The sequence below is a fragment of the Acomys russatus genome, chromosome 11 (assembly GCF_903995435.1).
Source record: "Acomys russatus chromosome 11, mAcoRus1.1, whole genome shotgun sequence".
Lineage (NCBI taxonomy): Eukaryota > Metazoa > Chordata > Mammalia > Rodentia > Muridae > Acomys > Acomys russatus.
In genome coordinates, this window is record NC_067147.1 from 60,673,120 (window position 1) to 60,688,438 (window position 15,319).

A 15,319-nucleotide genomic window follows, 5' to 3' on the forward strand; every position below is an offset into this window, starting at 1 on the left:
TACACATGCCCTCCGTCAGAAGACTCTCCCTACAGTATTTGTTGGCTCCTTGAAATAAATCCCATCTTCTGGATCCCTTTTTCTTGTTCCTCACTTCCTGCCGGGATAACTATCCTCAGGATCTCACTGGGAATGTAGCCTTTCCTGGGGTAGCCTCACTGGGAACGCTTGCCCACTCCTGCACAAAACCTGATGCTCTAGACCCCTTCTGAATTTTCCCATAGAAACAGACTCTTGAAAACCATCCCTTACACAGGCAGGCGAGGTAGTGTATGCCTGTAGTTCCAGCACTCAGGAGGCAGAGGCAGGCGGATCGCTGGGAGTTCGAGGCCAGCCTGGTCTACAAAGTGAGTCTAAGACAGCCAAGACTACACAAAGAAACTCTGTCTCAAAAAAAAAAAAAGAAAAAGAAAAAAGAAAAGAAAAAGAAAAAGAAAGAAAATCATCCCTTACAACACGTCATCTGTCAGTTTATAAGAAAATGTCAGGAACTATGAGCTTGCTGGCATCAGAAAACTAACCCTTTTGATGTCACTGTTAAGCCTCAGTACGTGAGTAAATGAGTGTCTGGAAAACAGTGTCGTCTCCCCCCCCCCCCTCGAACTCACAGAGATCCACCTGCCTCTGCCTCCTGAGTGCTGGGATTACAGGCGTGTGTCACCAAGCACAGCAAACAGTTTCTTCTTTATCAAATAGAGGTAGACTGGCAACCACCAGAACCTGAGCCATCTGACACCGAGGTAAATTCAGAAAGCGACACAGAATGCACTCAATCCCTTTCCCTCCTTGCCTGTACTCCCCACAACAGAAATTGTCTCTTGGCCCTCTTTGTACCTGAATCCTGCCAGGGTTGGGAGTGAGCCAGGAGGCACAGAAAGAGTTCAGCCTGGTGATGGTGGTCCATGCCTTTAATCCCACACTTAGGGCGCAGAGGCAGGTGGATCTCTGTGAGTTCCAGGACAGCTAAGGCTACACAGAAAAACTTGTGTCTCGAAAACAACAGAAAATTAAAGACTCCTCCTCCCTAGCACTGACCCCCAACTTCAGACTTCAGCCCCGCCCCGCCCCTTTGTCCCAGTGAGACAATAGCCACGGCCTTATCTAAAAGCCCAATTTTATTTTATTGGTTCTGACAGAGAGGACTCACCTGACGGCTTGTCCGCACTAAGTCCTTTCCTACCCTGAGGCATCTCCTCACTAGTATCCTACTTCCCGTCTTTCTAGTACCTGATTCTACCCACCAAATGGCTCTATTCCCAGCCAGCTGGAGCCCCCAGGTCAGACCCTCAGCAGTGGGGGCGAGTACTGAGCACCAGGCAGAGGGAGCTGAGGCCAGCTCCCGCCCTCTCCAGTTCTGAGCAGGACACAGGTACCAGGGTGACGTCAGAGAGCTTCTGCAGGGCCTGCGGGGAGGGCATCAAAGGTGTTTCCATACCAGAGCCACGCCCCTCCCTGTAGCCAGTTCCTAATGCTCCCACCCAGGTTTCTGAAGAAAGTCTCCCCCCCCTTTCTCCCACGGGGTTGGTTGGTTGGTGGGCCTTTGCCCCTCCCTCACCTCCTGGCTGTTGGGCAGGTCCCCCCCTCCACGGTGCAGGAGGAAAGGAGTGGTGCCAGGCAACCCTGGGCGCAGAAAGAGACAGTCGGCAGCTGCGTCATCTGGGAGGGTCAGAGAGGCGTAGGGGTGATCGGTCAGCGCCGCCATTGCCTGGAGAGAGAAAGAGGGTGTTAGAGTTCTCCACAGCTGAGTCGGCCTGACCTACCACTTGGGACAGGGGTTACACTGGTGCCAGCAAGTATGCACCCTCTGCTGTGTCAGACAGGCACGCGCTAGCTACAGGTTACTTTTGCCACCCCTCCCTGACTCCTGTTTCTTCTGTACCCCATGCCTACTAGAGTGTCCTCTTAGTGAAGAGGAGGGCTGTGGGCAATTCCCAGAGCTAGCCCTAGCTTCCCTGAGGTCCCAGCCCCGAGCCACGCCCACTTGGTTGGCCACGCCTTCACCATCCGCTCGGCTCCGCCTCACCCTGACTGCCTTTTGGGCTGCTTCGCTGCTTCCAGCCACCACGGTGCGAGGTCCCCCCATGCCGCAGAGGCCACGCAGGTGCGAGGTGCCCGTGACTGGCACCGTGGAGACAGCGAAGTCCTAGGGAGAGCAGGAGGATTTAGGGGGGTGAGTAAGGAGCCCAGGTCAAGCCTTCTGCACACTGGCAGCGCTCCCTCCCCAAGCTACTCTGGTTCCTTACCCGGAAAGTGTCTGCCACGATCTCAGCTCCTCGGTGATTGGTCCACTTGGAGAGGCCTACAAAAAACTCCCGGCCTGAACTCCGGGAGGATACGAAGGTTTGAAGGCCAGAGTGAGTTTGGAGTCAAGATTTGAGATGGCCTAGTCTCCCAAACTCCGCTTCCCTGTGCCAAGCCCCCAGAGGTGCTGGCTATCCGAGGCCTCACCAGTGAAGAGGACATCGGTGCCGTCCAACGTCGCGTTCTCATCCCCCATCTCCACAATTCGGAGCCCCAAGTCCTGGAGGGCTTTTCGGACTCCATCAATCTTGGAGAAGAGAGAGCGGAGCTGAGGCATCCTCACGCCCTATTTCCTGCCAACCCCAGAAATCCAGCCCTCTCCGCTCGACCTCCCACCACCTCCGCCCGGCCAATTCTGTCCTTCCAACACACCCGCACCCTGGCGCTCACCTCTGGCCTACGAGCTGGGCTCCAGGGCCTCGTGATCAGGGCTGTGTCTCCTTGGATCACGGCCGTGTCACCAAGCAGTGGTCCCAGCGGCAGTGATTCCTCAGGAGGCAGTTCAAGCAGCTGCAGCCCTAGTCGCTGCCTCAGTTTACCTCCTAGTACTCCATGCTCCCTTTGAGCTTTAGCCAGGTCCAGAGCCGGAAGGCCAGCCCCCGCACCTTCCCCGGATGCCAAGCTCTCGGGGACACCCCGGATCAGGGCGTGGGAACAACGACCCAGCCCCTCCCCCGGCGTCCCCATCCCATCCACACAGATGCCCTTTCCAGCCAAGCTGATTTCCTTTTTCTCTTTACTTCACTTGTCTAAGAGAAGAAACAGAAAAAAAAAAAAAAAAAAAAAAGGGGGCGCAGGGTAGCTGAGAAAGACATGCAAAGAAAAGGGAGGAGTGTTAAAAGCTCCTAGGTCTTTTTCCTACCATCTCCAGGCGCCCCTCCCACTCTCCCCACCCCCTCCAGACCTCCTTGCACTGTGGCCCTCACTCAGCCTCCTTTCCCCACGGATCTGCTTTAAGAGGCGCCCAAGGAACGAGACTTGGATCCTTAATCTCCCAAACACCTGTTGCCCCTGCTCAGGGGCTCCGCTAGGTCCCTGGCCCGCATCCCTCCTGGCAGCCGCTAGGATGCGCTCACTCCCCAAAAATGCGGCGGCCCCGCCCCCTTAACCCTCAGCTGCTCGCAGCAGGAGGGACCCGAAGTCCTGCCAGGGACCCGCAGAGGTTATGTATGAGACAGGAAAAGAAAGCTGGGTAGTGAATAAGAGCCTGGGTGTGGAAGTCCTGAATGCTCGAAGGAGAAACGGGAAGACGCGCAAAGGGGAGGAATTAAGGAGTTAAGCATGCTCTCTCCCCACTCCAGATCGTCACGCTGCCCTTCGAGCGACCCAGTATAAACCAGACTTAGTCCCGGAGGACTGGGAGAGGTCTTAAACAGAATCCGGAGGGCGGGGAAACAGGAGGAGGGGGGTGGTGGAACCCGTCCTGGCTTCAGAACTCGGTGTCCATCTTCCACTAAAGTCTACCCCGCCCAGCTCCTCGCCCAAGTGCAGGTTACTCGCACACGCCGTTTGGTGCATGCACGGACGGAACCCCCAAACTCCAGCCTCGCCATACCGTTCAGGGGGCGGCCCCCTCTTCAGACTCACCAGCGGCCACCTCCACTCCTGCAGCGTTGTGATCTCGGCCTTGGTCCCACCCCCAGAGGACAGAGTTAATGAAGATGAAGCCTGAGTCTTCAAGCAGGAAAGACTGGGAGCTCGGGCTTTTGAGGGGTTCCCTGGGTAGGCGAACTCACGTACTGCGATGGGGCGGGGGCGCGATGGTCTGGCGGCTCCGGGGCATTGTCTAAGCGGGACGGGGCGGGACCTTCCAAGACCACGCCCATTCCGCCCTGCTAGGCCGCGCCCATTCCTCCAGGACTGCGTGCCCCCCCCCCCGCCCTCCCCCCCCCCCCCCCCCCGCCGTCCGAACTCTGGCACCGCCCCAAGAGCGCTGCCCAGGCCCACCGAGATCCTGCTGGCCCTGGCTGCCGGATTGAAAACGCAATGTGGAGCACAAAACAGCCCTCTAATTGACAGATGCAAAACATGGCAGCCCCTGTGCAAAATGCTCCCCTCCTTAATTCCTGGCACATGCACTGAGCTTAGTAAGATCATTGACCCTTCCCTCATTTCGTGTCCTCTACACTTTAAGCGTCTTTGTGTAAAAACAACACTACATTTTCATTCTGCATTTTATTACTGAAATACGTTGTCCTACCCACCCCACAATAAAAATCTTACCCTGGTCCCCTTTCCTTCCCCTCCCATATCTCCTCCCAGCCCTACCCAAGTGGCCCGGATTTCTGCCCACTGGCTATTTTGGAGTGTGTCCACTGGGTAGCACCGTGGAAGCCCCGGAGCCTCTGTGGAGGGCACAGAGGGGTGAAGGTGCTCATTTGAGGGCTCTGGCCACCTGCTCATAGGCCAGCTCTATCTCCTCATCATCTGGACAGGTGGAGGCGAATTCTTCGCGAGCATAAGCGTTGCTCAGATACCGATGCACTCCACGGAGCGCCTCTGGGATGGTGAATCCTCTGTATTTTTTACACACCACCTGGAGGATGGAGAGAGGCCAGCGTGTTAGCCCCCAGGGAAGTCATGCCTGCTTTGCTCTTGGACTTTCTCTTCCTCCAGAGTCTGCCAGGTAAAACTGAACCTTGTCCAGGCTGCCAGACCACCTGGCTTAGCTTCTTATAGATTTGTTGTTGTTGTTGTTGTTGTTGCTGTTGTTTTGAGACAGAGTCTCTCTATGTGACCCAGGCTGGATAGTCTCCAGAACGTTCTGCCTCAGTCTGAGAACTGGTGATACAGGCATGGACCCCTGCACCTAGTCTTTAAAAACTGTGTTTTTAGGTTTTGTTTGTGGGTTTTTTGGTTTTTTTGAGACAGGGTTTCTCTGTGCAGCCCTTGCTATCCTGGAACTTGCTCTGTAGACCAGACTGACCTCAAACTGTCTCTATCTCCCAAGTGCTGGAATTAAAGGCATGTGCCACCATGCCTGGCTAGATTTATTTTTATTTTATGCGGATGGGTGTTTTGCATGTGTGACTGTGTACTATGTGTTTGCAGTGTCTATAAAGGCCGGAAGAGGGCATCAGATGTTCTGGAATGAGTTACAGATGGTTGTGAGCTGCCATGTGGGAGCTAGGAACCAAACTTGGGTCCTCAAAAAGAGCAGCAGGTTGCTCTTAACCACGGAGCCATCTATCAACCGCTCCACGAGAGTCTTCTTACTGATTCTTTGCCCCCTCACCCCCATCCTCACCCCCATCCTCACCCCCTCCTCACCCTTATCCCCACCCACCCCACCCCCATCTCCACCTTCTACCCCTGAGTTCCTCTGTGTAACCCTGACTGTCCTGGATGTAGACCAGCTGGTCCTCACCTTCTGAAACCTCATCATTAACAGCCAGCTCCTTCCCAGACTAACCATTCTGCAGTTTAAATTTTCTCCTCTTTTTTGAAAAGAAGAAAAGCCAGACATGGTGGTTTATGCCTTCAATCCCAGCTCTGGGAATCAGAGGCAGGAGGATCTCTGAATTTGAAGACAGCTTGGTCAACCCAGCAAGTTCCAGGACAGTCAGAGCTAAATAGAAAGACTTTGTCTTAAGAAACCTAAATAGGGGCTGGAGAGATGGCTTAAAGGTTAAGAGCACTGACTACTCTTCCAAAGGTCCTGAGTTCAATTCCCAGCAACCACATGGTGGCTCACAACCATCTATAATGAGATCTGACGCTCTCTTTTGGCCTACAAGTATACATAAAATAAATAAATCTTTTTCTTAAAGCCAAAACACAAAATAGCTGGGAGTGATGCCACACCTTTAATCACTCTGGGAGGCAGAGACAGTTGGATGGACCAATCTGTTCTAGGCCAGCCTGGTCTACAAAGGGAGTCCAGGACCGTCAAAGCTACACAGAGAAACCTTGTCTTGAAAAACAAAAACAAACAAGCAAACAAACCAACATAAAAAAAAAAAAAAAAAAAGAGAGAGAGAGAGAGATAGGTTAAAGAAATGGTACGGTGGTGAAGAGCAGCAGTCACTGTTCTCGCACAGGTTTGGTTCGCAGCACCCGCATTGGGCAGCTCCAGTTCCAGGGACCTAACTCCCTCTTCTTCCTCCACTCATGTGTAATTAAAACTTAATATATGCAGAGAGACAGAGACGGATAGACTGGGGATGTGCATGTGTACGCGCGCGCGCGCACACACACACACACACACACACACACACACACACGGAAAGATAAATATTTTTGTAGTGAATTTTTTCATTTGACTTTCAGTCAAGTATCTTCAGTTTCAGCTTGTTGTGGGCCAGAACTAATTGACCATCCCTTGGTTGTTTTCTCTCTTGGGGGGGTTGGTGGTATTTGAAACAAGAGTCCTACTCTGTAGCTAAGGCTGGCCTCCAACTCTCTCTGACCTTCCTACCTCAGCCTGGGGATGCTGAGGACCACAGGTGTGGCTACTTTGCCAGCTCTTTCACTGCCTGGGCTGCTCCTATTCAGTTGATGGCGGGTGACAGTGGGTCTGTGTTTCACTAAGTTACACTGTAGCTTTAAGGCTATGACAAAAAGAAAACAGCAACTCTTGTCTTCCTTGAGAGGAAACAGGAACCTCAGCTGTGTATAGAGTTACAGTGTAGACTTGTGAGAATCCTGCTTTCTCTGTTTTGTGGATTTGGCAGTGATACAGTGGCAGGAAAAGCTTTCTTGGAAGTAACCCTGGGCACAAACAGGCAGGCACACTCTAGCACACCTCACACACACACACACACACACACACACACACACACACACACACACACAGGCACACGCAGCAAAACTGGAATACCACTTTTGATCAGATGCTGTCTACCCATGGCTTGTCCCATAGGATGTAATTCTCCTAGTTGGTTAACAACTGCTAAGGGACAGGCTGGGCCCCTGGGCTGCTGAGATTGCTCAATCAGGTGAAGGCATCTGCAGCCAACCAGCTGCCCAAAGCTCAATCTTTGGGATCTACATGGTGAAGGGAAGAAGAACCAACTCCCTCAAGTTTTCTTGTGACTTCCATACCCCAATTGTGGCCACCCCCTTACAGTAAACAAAACTTCTTCACCTGAGAGGCTCACCCCAGCCTCCCACAGTGACCACCCACCCCAGCCTCCCACAATGACCACCCACCCCAGCCTCCTACAGTGACCACCCTCCCCAGCCTCCCACAGTGACCACCCACCCCAGCCTCCCACAGTGACCACCCACCCCAGCCTCCCACAATGACCACCCACCCCAGCCTCCCACAATGACCACCCTCTCACAGCCTCCCACAGTGACCACCCACCCCAGCCTCCCACAGCCTCCCACAGTGACCACCCACCCCACCCTCCCACAGTGACCACCCACCCCAGCCTCCCACAATGACCACCCACCTGTACTATGTGAAGCTTTGGCAACAGGTTGCAGTCAGCTAGCGTGAGCTCATTGCCATCCAGAAACTTCCTCTGGGAGATGCCCTCATCTTCAGCACTGGTTTCATCCACTTCTTCCGGGAGTGGGGATATCAAGTAATTGTCTAGAACCTTCAGGGCTTTCAGGAGCCCCTTCTCCAGGTCTGTGTGACAGGAGGCTTTATTCATTATTTAGTTATTTATCAGGAGCCCCCTCTCCAGGTCTGTGTGACAGGAGGCTTTATTTATTATTTAGTTATTTATTATTTAGTTATTAGAATTTTACTTTTTATTTTTTATTTTAAAGATGTATTTATTATTATGTATACAGTGCTCTCCTTGCATGTACTCCTGCAAGCCAGAAGAGGGTGCCATATCACATTACAGATGGTTGTGAACCATCATGTGGTTTCTGGGAATTGAACTCAGGACTTTTGTTTTTTTGTTTTTTTGTTTTTCGAGACAGGGTTTCTCTGTGTAGCCTTGGCTGTCCTGGACTCGCTTTGTAGACCAGGCTGGCCTCGAACTCACAGCGATCCGCCTGCCTCTGCCTCCTGAGTGCTGGGATTAAAGGCATACGCCACCACGCCCGGCTCGAACTCAGGACTTTTGGAAGAGCAGGCGGTGCTCTTAACCACTGAGCCATCTCTCCAGCCCCCTCGATTAGAACTTTAAACACTGAGGTTACAGACTGCCCATATGGAGCCATCAAGGAGCATGGACATAGCTCAGAGGTAAAGCACCTGCCTAGTGCGTGAGACCCTGCATTTGGTTTTAAAAACCGACTACACTGTGTACGGTATTGTGAAATTGTCTATGACGTGTGTATACAGGTGTCTGCATGTATGTGGAGGTCAGAGGTCAATACAATGTCCATTGTCATCCTCAATGGCTCTCCATCTTTTTCTTTTACGATTCATTTATATATATTTTGTTTATCATGTGTACATATGAGAGCCTGTAGGAGTATGTATGCATGTAGTGCATGAAGGAGCCTGAGGGGGCCAGAAAAAGGTTCAGACCCCCAGGAATTAAGAGTTGTGAGCTTCATGTGGGTGCTGGGAACCAAACCCAAGTCCTCTGTAAGAGCTTTTAACCAGTGAACCAAAAGCCGGGCATGGAGGTGCACGCCTATAATCCCAGCACTCGGGAGGCAGAAGCAGGTGGATCCCTGTGAGTTCGAGGCCAGCCTGGTCTACAAGCCAGTCCAGGACAGCCAGGACTACACAGAGAGACCCTGTCTTGAAAAACCAAAATAAATAAATAACCCGTGGGCCATCTTTCCGGTCCCCACTTTATTGTTTGAGACAAGGTCTCTCCTTGAATCTGGACTTTACCTATTAGACTAGACTATCTGGCGAGCCTCAGCCCAGTCCAGGCCTCCTTCTCCCCCCCCCATCAGTCACTTCCCACCATGCCTAGACTCTGACATGGGCACCGAACACCCAGCTCAAGCGCTCATACTTGCACGGCGAGCACTTTATTGACAGAGCCATCTCCCCAGCCCCTGGCTTGCCGTTTGTTCCCCCCAGTGCTGGAAATGCAGCCCAGGGCTTCACCCACTAGTCAAGCCCTGTGTACCCTGAGTCACACCCTCAGCCTCCGGGTCAGTCCACGGAGAAGTCTCAGCACTTGTCAGGCAAACCCCAGAAACGGAAATCCTCCCATGCTGTAGATCCAGAGGTAGATTTAGAAAGACGCGGAGACCTCAGAATCCATCCGCATCACCACCAAAATAAATATGCAAAAGTCTGTGAGCCTGGTAATGCCGCGGTGCGCACGGTCATGTGGGGGCACACATGAGGGCGCACTTTAAGAGCGGATTCTAGAGGATGGAGAGATGGCTTGGCGAGGACCAGCACGTGATGTGTGAGCACCAGAGCCTGGCTTCATGCTAGCAACCACTTAAAAGTCGGGGCTCCGAGCCGAGCGTGGTGGCGCGTGCGTCTTTAATCCCAGGACTCAGGAGACAGAGGCAGGCGGATCGCTGTGAGTTCGAGGCCAGCCTGGTCTACGAGACGAGTCCAGGATAGCCAGGGCTACGGAGAGAAACCCTGTCTCGAAAAACAAAACAGAAAACAGAAAAGCAGGTCTCAGGGCTGGGGAGACGCCCCAGTGGCTAACAGCATGGGCTGTTTTGCAGAGGATCTGGGGCTTGATTCCCAGCACCAGCATCTGTCACTCCAGTCCCAGGGAATCTGTCACCACTCTCCTCAGGCACACACACGGTGCACAGATACACACTCAGGCAAACACTCATATTCGTAAAGACAAAAATCTCCAAAAACAACACACACAAAAACCCAACCCCCAAAAAAATCTTGGCAGTGAGACAGCAGGGAGGTTAGAGGGGTAAAGCAGCCATAAAGGACCAGAGGAGGTCACACCTGCTCCATCTCCCTGACAGCCAAACTCGCAGGGGCTCCTGGTGCCTCTCAACCCTAGGGTCTTCTCCTCTAGGGCCCAAGCCCCTGACCCATAGGACTCACTGTCATTGAGTGCTGGGTTTGAGTTCTTGATGTAGGCAGAAAACTTGGCAAATATGTCCAGCCCCGAGGTGTTGGATTCGGGATTCAGAGCGGCCAGCTTTGGGTACCTGGAAGGCAGAGAGGGAGAGATAAGACAGAATCCTTTCTGAAGGACTCAGGTCCCAGATCCCCCCGCCCCTGTCCTCTTTCCAAGTCCCCCGTACCTGGGAGGGCACAGCACTGCTTCCAGGAACTCCTCGATCTTGTTGGTATCTGTGTGCACTTCGGTGCCATAGAGCAGGAATGGGAGCTGTCCACCTGGGCAAAGCTTCTGTACGGTCTCTGTCCGTCTGCAGAAGGGGCCGGGCATCACGAGAGGAAAAGGGCATCAGAAGCAGACGCAGACGGGGGAGAAATAGACTTGTCCCAGATGAGAGAACAGGTTTAAGGTAGAAGGGCTCAGGTGGGTGGGCACTCGCGCGCATGCGCACACATGCGCATGCGAGCACGCGTCTACACAAGGGATGCTTAGAGGAACAGAAGTGGGCCCACCTCTTGGTGTCCACGGTGGTAACGTTGAAGGTGACTCCCTTGAGCCAGAGCACCATGAACAGTCTCTGGGAGAAGGGGCAGTTCCCAATCTTGGCCCCATCACTGCCAGCCTGAAAAGTAACCCCATCCAGCGTTAGACCTGGTGCACCCCATCCTTTCCCGCCCCGTTCTCTGAATCTACTGCTAGCTCTGACACACACTGCTATGCTCTCTAAGCCACACACCCCCCCAAGAGCTGAATTATTTCCCCCTTTGGGCCTGGATCAGCAAGGGGCAGCTTGTAGCATCCCAGTGATTGACAGGTGGGAGGAGGCGGGGCAAGTTAAATCTTGGCAAGCTCTGAGAATCTGAATCCCAAAGGTGAAGGGCCGGGGACCTGGTGAGGTTGAGATCTGACTTCTGGATTCTCCAGTGCAGCAGAGACTGGGTTTGGGTTCGGAAAGGCTTGGAACCGGGGTCCCTAGTCACTAAACCTCTAATTCAAGGTGTTTCTGGAAGCTGGGGGGGGGGGGCACTCAAAAGGACGCAAACCTTGCCTTAGAGATATGGAGGGCCTAACCAAGGGGGCAAATCTCTAATTGGATGCGGGTGACCTCATCCCCCAAGGGGCACCTCCCCCCTAGACTGAGGGTGATTCATCTCTGTGTCTTCAGGCCTCAGCAGCTTCCTTCCTGGCAAGGAAGTGGGGGCAGGGAGCTATAGGCACACAGAGGCCTAGGCAGCTGGGGCCACCCTTAACAGTTCCCCAAACCTTCACTCTCACGACTGGTCCTCCTAGCTCACGCACTCTGGTTCTCCAAGGTCCTCCTCACGAATCTCCACATCATCACCTCACCCGGGAGTAAAAATAGCCCCTGGAGGCGAGTGTGAAGAGGGGACCACACCTAAGGGGCGGACCCGGGCTCCAGTTGACTTCCCTGGGCCAAGAAAGTGGGAACGGCTGCCAGGGAAACGCAGCAAAAAAGGAGGGAGCAAGACAGGACACACCGACAAGATAAACAAAATGGGGGACAGTAGTGAAAAAGGAGGTGAAGGAGGGGAGAGTGCTCGAACGGGAAGACAGACTTGCCAGGAGCGGAAGGGAGGGGCAGGGAGAGGATGGGGAAGGCCAGTGCTGCAGGAGACTGCCCAGCGGTTCCCATACCCAAAAGCCCAGAACCATTGCTCCTTGACCACACCCACAGAGCGGGGCGGGGGGCGGGAGAGAGGAGGGGGTTCTTCCACACCCTTCAGCCCGGCATTTTCACCTAACCCAAGAGGGGTCTCCCGTCCCGTTTGGAGCTCTCTTCCTCTCTTTGTTAGTCACTATTGCTAAACTTTAATCTCTTTCCTGCCCCGGCCCCTCTAGCCTTCCTCACGGGGGGGGGGGGGGGAATGAGGGGCCGTCTCAGACCGCTGTGCTGCTTTCTGAAGGCTCTTTCCTCCCACCCTGCCACGTTCTCGTCGTCGTTCACTCCTTCCAGATTCATCTCTCTGTCATAGCGCCGCAAATCCTAGCCCTCTTAAACATCGCCACTGTCCCTGCCTTGTTCCTTGGTCCTCTGGACCCCCTTGATCCCCGCATCGTACCCCGTTCACTCTCTCACGCCTGAAAACCCCGCTTTCTCCATCCCCTTCTCCTTTAGGCTGCTGGAAACCTCTTCTGCAAACTTTTTTTCTGGGCGAGTCTAGCACTCTCATTACAAGTTCCCCCCCACCCCACCTCCCACCTAGCCAGCCAGCCCAGGGGGGTGGGGTCAGCGAGGAAGGGGCTGGAAAGCCAGTGCTGGGGCTGAGGAGAGGGAAGGATTGGCTTGCAGAAATTCTGAGGCCGGCCAGAGACAGAGAAGGCCTTCTTACCTTCACGAACAATTCAACCTGAGGTTGTTCGTCAGCCATGGTTGCGTCGGGGACCAGGAAGCAGCCGTCGCTGGGGGAACTGGGAGGGGCCGGGGCCTGCGAAGGCGGGTCTCTGTCCTCCAGGCTCCGAGCTGTGTCCCTTCAGCGCGGCCCAGGTCCGATCAGACCGTTTCGCTCGCTCCAACAGGGCTCCTCCACCGGCCCGGTGCACCCCACACCCAGCTTCTCCACCTCGGGTCCCTCCCGTTTAGCTCAGGGAGCAGCTGACTCACCGGCCGGCCCCGCCCTGAGCCTGGGGAGGGGACAGGAGAGGGAGGGACTCGAGGATCGTGGGAGTGGGTCCAGGACAGAGGCCATAGGTCTCCGCGATCGCAGGGATAGGGTGTTAAGAGGGAAGTCTGGGGCTCCCTTGATTCCCTGACCTCTCCTAAACGCAGCACCCCTTTCGTGCCTCAGTTTCCTCGCTTTATTGAGGAGAAGGGTGGCCACTCTCCCTCAGGGAGACGGCACTAGCGAACTGCCTACGAAGGTGCAGAAATGGAGTTTTTGAGGATGGAAGGGTTCTGAGTTCTTTTCGGTTCCAGTCAGTCTTCTGGTTTGCTAGAACTCAGGGTTAGGCTCTGTGCGCCTGTGTGTGGAAGAGGAAACGGAGGGGAGATAGAAGGCTCGGGGTACGGAGTGGTGGACGGATTGGCATGGCCGGCGAGAGACCAAGAGGCCTGACGCGAGGTAAACAGGAAGCCGAAGCCAGGCTTTATGGCAGGAGGCGGTCCTTTGGAAGCCTGTCAAAGCTAGCCTTCCCCCACCCGGGCCCCCTACCCTCCTCCCACTGGCGAAGGTTGCCTTGGAGACGGGGTTATCCTGGCACCCGGATAGCACTGGGGCTCGTCCTGGGGTGGGTGTGGTAGCAGCTGATTCTGTCCTGAGAAGAAAGCAAAGGTCAGACAGATCAGGGGCAGACATGTCAGTAAACAAGGAGACAGGAAAAAGTAACTCTTCCCCTGGGAGGCTTGATTTTGGAGGCGCTAACTTTACTACCCATTAAAAAAATCTAAAATGTCTGCCAATATTCCGTTCCATGTTCTGAGTTTCCTTACTGCCCACTGTCTGACCACCTCTTTTATTTTCTAGTAGCTCTCCAAAGAAACAAACGAACAAAAAGATTTCCAGTTCAAGCCGGGCCTGGTAGTACACACCTTTAATCCCAGCACTCGGGAGGCAGAGGCAGGCGAGTCTCTGTGAATTCGAATCCAGCCTGGTCTACAAAGTGAGTCCAGGACAGCCAAGGCTACACAGAGAAACTCTGTCTCAAAACAACAACAACAACAACAACAACAATAAACAAAACAAAAAAACCTAAAACAAATAAAAAAAGATTTCCAATTCAAAAACATATACTGGACTTGGAAAGATCTAGAAGCAAAACTGGATTGGAAACTGAAAGAGAGACTGGGAGGGCTGACACGAAGTGGTGCCTGTGTTTCTGGAAACCAGCAGCAATGGTTTCCTCTTCTGCTTCCTGCCAGCGGGGAAGGCTTAGCTCTCTTCCTCCCCAGAACGCCAGAATGAATAAACTTGGGAGGTATTTGGCCTTTGAACTCCAGCATCCCAGAAAGATGTGGACTGAGGCCCTGGACCAGTGTGCCCTCCCACCATGCTGACCCGCACGAAGCCCTTCCTACCCACGACAAAGGTGGTAGGGGTCAGTGAAGCCTCCTTTCCAGAGCCCCCCCCCCCCCTTTCCAGCTAGAGACACCACTCAAACAGGTTTGGCCACCTCTCCCCTGCAGGGCTCTGTAGCTACCGCTGCCCTGATCCTCAGTATCGAATGTGGCTGCCTGGATTGCTACCTACAGGCTGTCTTCATTTCCAGGCTGCCCTCGCCTCCCGGGTCTGCAGCCAGGACTGCAGGTGCCCCATGTCATCTCTGTGCCCTGCCCTCTCACCAGCTCTCCTGGCTTCTCCTCCTGTGCCCAATCCCTTCCCCTAATCTCTTCACACCCCAGACTGGAAGGTGTGTCCCTCCCTGCCGCTCCCCAGAGCTGTCACCAACAACCTCTTCCAGGTTTCCATAGCTACAGTGCTCTCCAGTTTGCTGAGGGTAACCATTAACCCAGCCCTTAGCTCGGCTCCCCACCTTTCCCTGTGGAGACGGATTTTCCAGTCACTGGTCAGCAGGCCCGGGTCACCTCACACCATCTCTCTGAACCTCGGGCAGAATCTTATTTTAGTATAGCTAGGACAGTTTTTAAATTATGTGTTTATGTTTTTAAATTGTGTGTGTGCACGCATCTGCCTCTGTGTGTGTGTGTGTGTGTGTGTAAACAGCACAGGTGTGGAGGTCAGAGAACAATCTGGAAGTCCTTCTTTCATGTGAGTCCTGGAGTTGGAACTTAAGGTACTTTTTACCCGCTGAGCCAGCTCTGAAGATTTGGTTTGGTTTTGTAAAGTCTCTCCTTGTTTCCCATGCAGGCCTACCATCAATTAACAATACCCCGTGTCCTTAGGGGCGAGTGGTCGCTGCTGCCGACACATGGGTCCTAATTAGGTCTACTTTCAGAATGCAGTGTCGTTCAGATACTTGCACTTCCTCTTCCAGGGTCGCGAAATAATCAGGCCTTGGTCATCCCCTGCATTCAGGAAGCCGGCAAAGTCGGGCTCAAATAAGCTTTGTTTCTTACTTCCTCTTATTTTATTTAAAGGACTCGCATAGCGCTTACTTTGTTTGCTAGGCACCGGTTCTGA

At 53.7% G+C, this 15,319-nt stretch overlaps 2 protein-coding genes across 3 annotated transcripts; both read right to left on the reverse strand.

Moving 5' to 3' along the window:
• Positions 1 to 1,247: 1,247 nt before the first annotated feature.
• Positions 1,248 to 4,109, reverse strand: Ddah2 (dimethylarginine dimethylaminohydrolase 2). Its single transcript, XM_051153530.1, has 7 exons — positions 3,889 to 4,109; positions 2,692 to 3,050; positions 2,449 to 2,548; positions 2,244 to 2,317; positions 2,024 to 2,143; positions 1,556 to 1,705; positions 1,248 to 1,403 (listed from the first exon to the last, which is right to left on the reverse strand). The coding sequence occupies exons 2-7, from the start codon at positions 2,986 to 2,988 to the stop codon at positions 1,287 to 1,289; spliced, it is 858 nt and encodes a 285-aa protein (XP_051009487.1). The 5' UTR covers positions 2,989 to 3,050; positions 3,889 to 4,109; the 3' UTR covers positions 1,248 to 1,286.
• A 356-nt stretch (positions 4,110 to 4,465) lies between these two features.
• Positions 4,466 to 13,528, reverse strand: Clic1 (chloride intracellular channel 1). 2 transcript variants are annotated; one of them, XM_051153532.1, is made up of 8 exons: positions 13,394 to 13,528; positions 12,997 to 13,202; positions 12,575 to 12,713; positions 10,736 to 10,845; positions 10,408 to 10,533; positions 10,205 to 10,311; positions 7,698 to 7,879; positions 4,466 to 4,837 (listed from the first exon to the last, which is right to left on the reverse strand). In XM_051153532.1, exons 3-8 carry the CDS (start codon positions 12,611 to 12,613, stop codon positions 4,676 to 4,678), a joined length of 726 nt encoding a protein of 241 aa, XP_051009489.1. In that variant the 5' UTR covers positions 12,614 to 12,713; positions 12,997 to 13,202; positions 13,394 to 13,528; the 3' UTR covers positions 4,466 to 4,675. The 2 variants fall into 2 exon arrangements, with proteins under 2 accessions (XP_051009489.1, XP_051009488.1); XM_051153531.1 differs by lacking the exons at positions 12,997 to 13,202; positions 13,394 to 13,528 and having other exon boundaries at positions 12,575 to 12,831.
• Between the last annotated feature and the right edge of the window lie 1,791 nt (positions 13,529 to 15,319).